Here is a 2,924-nt window from a genome sequence, read left to right as displayed (position 1 = left end):
CTGTGTTCAAGGCACCTTCAAGTTGCGAAGTAAACTTGCCCACGATAACCCAGCTGGTAAGTGGTAGACTCAGGCTACTGGACTACTAACCATATACAGCACTGTTAAAATTTAACAGTCTCCAAAACTGTGTTCAAGGCACCTGTCTCCTTCAAACACATCTACTCTAAGCTCCCATGCTTTTGAGAATTCTGCAAAAAATTTGTGTATTTTTTACCTATGATATAAAAACCAAAGTTAAAATAACAATAACTCACTCATATGTCTCAGAATTGATGAAAGGTGAATTTATAATAATTCTGTTTACTTAAAAGTCATAACTATATTAACAAAGTTAAAATGACATTCTATTGGATTTCAAAAAGCAAGGCTACCCTACTTTTAAAAAAAATTTAATATCTTTCATTATTTTTCAATTCAATCATTATAGAACATAACTTCAGTGTTTAACTTCTGGATTAAAATTTCTCAAAGTGAAGACAGATCTGATCTTACATTTTCACGTGTGCCAGGTAGTTAGGGATTATGCTGGTTTCTGCGTTTGGGCCTTTTAACACAACAAACGATATGGACGTGCTAAGAGTACCTATTTTTTCTTTAATACATAATATAAATTTCTTTTTTCTCTCTTCTCCCATTAAATTGTAAACCTTGTTCAGAGCAGGCTCTACATTTTCTACTTCCTTTATCAGGCTGCATATATTAAAATATGTTGTCTTCTAATCTGAATTACTGTGCCTTTGATATCTCAAGGAGGTTGGTGGGAGTTCTGCCTGATACTTCAAATTCATACTTCTTGTGTCAGAATACAGTGCTTGCTTTGTAATGATGTTAAGGCCCATTTCAGGCAATGTACAAACTTTTGAACCAATCCCTTGACAAATTAATAAGGAAGGAACTTTTCAAGCCTTAATTTTAGAAAAGGAGACAGCCCGTTTAAACTGTAATCGCTGCAAAGATGCTATGCAAAGAATTTATGATGGAATCTATAGAACTAGATTCTGATATTAACCAGGCAGAGAGAAGGGGTTAAAAATTTCAGGTCTATTACAGATGCACTGATTCCGCCCATTCTGTTTATCTGTAACTCTAATAGTGCATGGAGTTAAACTCTGAAAGTTCTGGAACGTTTTATTTTTTATTTTATTCATTGCCTTGGGAGGAGGGAAAGGAAGAGAGAAGGCACACCTCTGAACTGGCAATGTGGCATCTCCTCTCCCCCCTTTCACCCCTCCCCCACTATCTTAGTTATTCGACCTGATTAAACAGCTTTGAGATGGTAGCCAGACTTATGTATGCTATCGAGGCCCCTGCCTTGTTCGTGATTTAGTGCGATTTCCATCCCTCCCGAGCTTCCCGGTGCCCAGTGGAAGCCCGACTTCTCAGAAGTCTCCCAGTTTTGTCAGGGGTTTGCCAGTGAAGAGTTCACACTGACTTGACGTAGACACAGACTCTCTGGCTGCCTCGGGTCACGTCGGATTATTCACTAGCAAATTCTTTTCACCTTCCATCTAAGTCGTGAAAGGTGACGCCAGAATCGCGTGTGCCACTCCCTGAAAAGGACTCTGGCAACACCCAGTCTAGGTTCTACAACGTCTGCCTAGTTACTCGCTTTCCTAGTAGCAGAAAGCGTTCCCCCAAATTGCCTTAAATCTCTCCTGCCCCTGTGCCTACAGGTCACAGCGCCAGGTCTCAGCGCTCCAGTCAGCTGGAGTCTGATAATTTCGGGAGTTTCTGGTGTGGGGGGACAACAGAATGGGTGGTAGTGGGGAACCGCGCAGTGACCACCGGGCGTTACGTAACGACAGCCCTGGCTGCAGGAGGGAGTGAGACTGACATTGAGACATTCCAGGGGGAGGGTAGTTGCTGTCCTGGAGTCACCAGGAACAGCGGCTGCAGTTCCAAGAATCCGAGGGAGGAAGGTGGCCGAGATAAAGGAAACACTCCGGGAATAAGAATATTAAAAAGCCGCAGGACCCAGAGCATTAGCTAACGGCAGGACACGTGTAGTCATTTGTTAGACGAAACGGCAGCCTTCCAACTTTTGCACGGGAACACGGGGACTTACCCTTTGGGGGATTAAAAACGTTGATACGCAAAGCCAAGAGCTAATGAATGGGATTCAACGGTTTGTTGGCAATATTTAAATATTTCTGTCCAGGAACGCAAACTCTCTGCAGTTATTTAGAAAAGTAGGAACTCAGATCAAACTATAATACTCTCCCGTGCGTCTCCACTTTCCCTAATCCGAAAAGGAGCTGCTAGCTAGGTACTGCCCCTTTAAGACCTGCTCGCTCTCGGGCTCTACAAAAGGGAGTGACCTCTGGGCTTTGACAGCTCCCCTAATAACTACCACCGCGCAGGCCCCGCCCACCTGGCGGCCAGCCGCGCCGATTGGCCGGCGGGCCGGTATCCCGTGCTCTGATTGGCCAGCCGCTTCCCCTGAGCGAACCTTTAGAACTCTGAGACAGACAATATTCTGTTACATTGTAGCAAAATGGCGACTGTCATTCACAACCCCCTGAAAGCGTAAGTAAGACTAAAAAATGTACATATTCCGCGTGGTTTCAATATGAAAAAAAAGGCGCCTTCTGCGTGCGGAGCGCTGCCAATGCGCTGCGCTTGCAGGCGCCGCCAGCCGCGGCGGGGCTTCTCTCTTTTCTTCCAGCTCTTACTTCTTCATCTTCTTTTTTTTCCCAGAGCGCAGAAATGTCAGGAGATGCAATTAACAAGAAGAAAATTGTTACATTTGTGCTCTGCTTAATTGGCGGACCTAGAGAGAAAGGGGTTGCCGACAGGGAAGCCGGGCGCTCGAGCGCTCTACAGCTAGGGTCGAGGGCAGCTCGGCGACCGCACGGTCCCCCGAGTCCCCGGGCTGCGAGCGCGGCGCGGGGGGCGGCCGAGCGGGGGGCGAACGCCGGGCA

At 45.9% G+C, this 2,924-nt stretch overlaps 1 protein-coding gene across 2 annotated transcripts in view; it reads left to right on the top strand.

Annotated features, from left to right (window-relative positions):
- The first annotated feature begins 2,475 nt into the window (after positions 1–2,475).
- DPF3 (D4, zinc and double PHD fingers, family 3) overlaps positions 2,476–2,924 on the top strand; it is a 202,692-nt gene continuing 202,243 nt past the window's right edge. For both annotated transcript variants that reach the window (XM_008583824.1, XM_008583818.1), the window contains exon 1: positions 2,476–2,529. In XM_008583824.1, the coding sequence (XP_008582046.1) occupies positions 2,498–2,529 (32 nt within the window). In that variant the 5' untranslated portion in view covers positions 2,476–2,497. The remainder of the gene's footprint in view (positions 2,530–2,924) is intronic.

Source organism: Galeopterus variegatus, unplaced genomic scaffold (assembly GCF_000696425.1).
Source record: "Galeopterus variegatus unplaced genomic scaffold, G_variegatus-3.0.2 Scaffold101, whole genome shotgun sequence".
NCBI classification, from domain to species: Eukaryota; Metazoa; Chordata; class Mammalia; order Dermoptera; family Cynocephalidae; genus Galeopterus; species Galeopterus variegatus.
The sequence above is the reverse complement of the archived record's forward strand: the minus strand, read 5'-3'. Positions and strand labels throughout refer to the sequence as shown.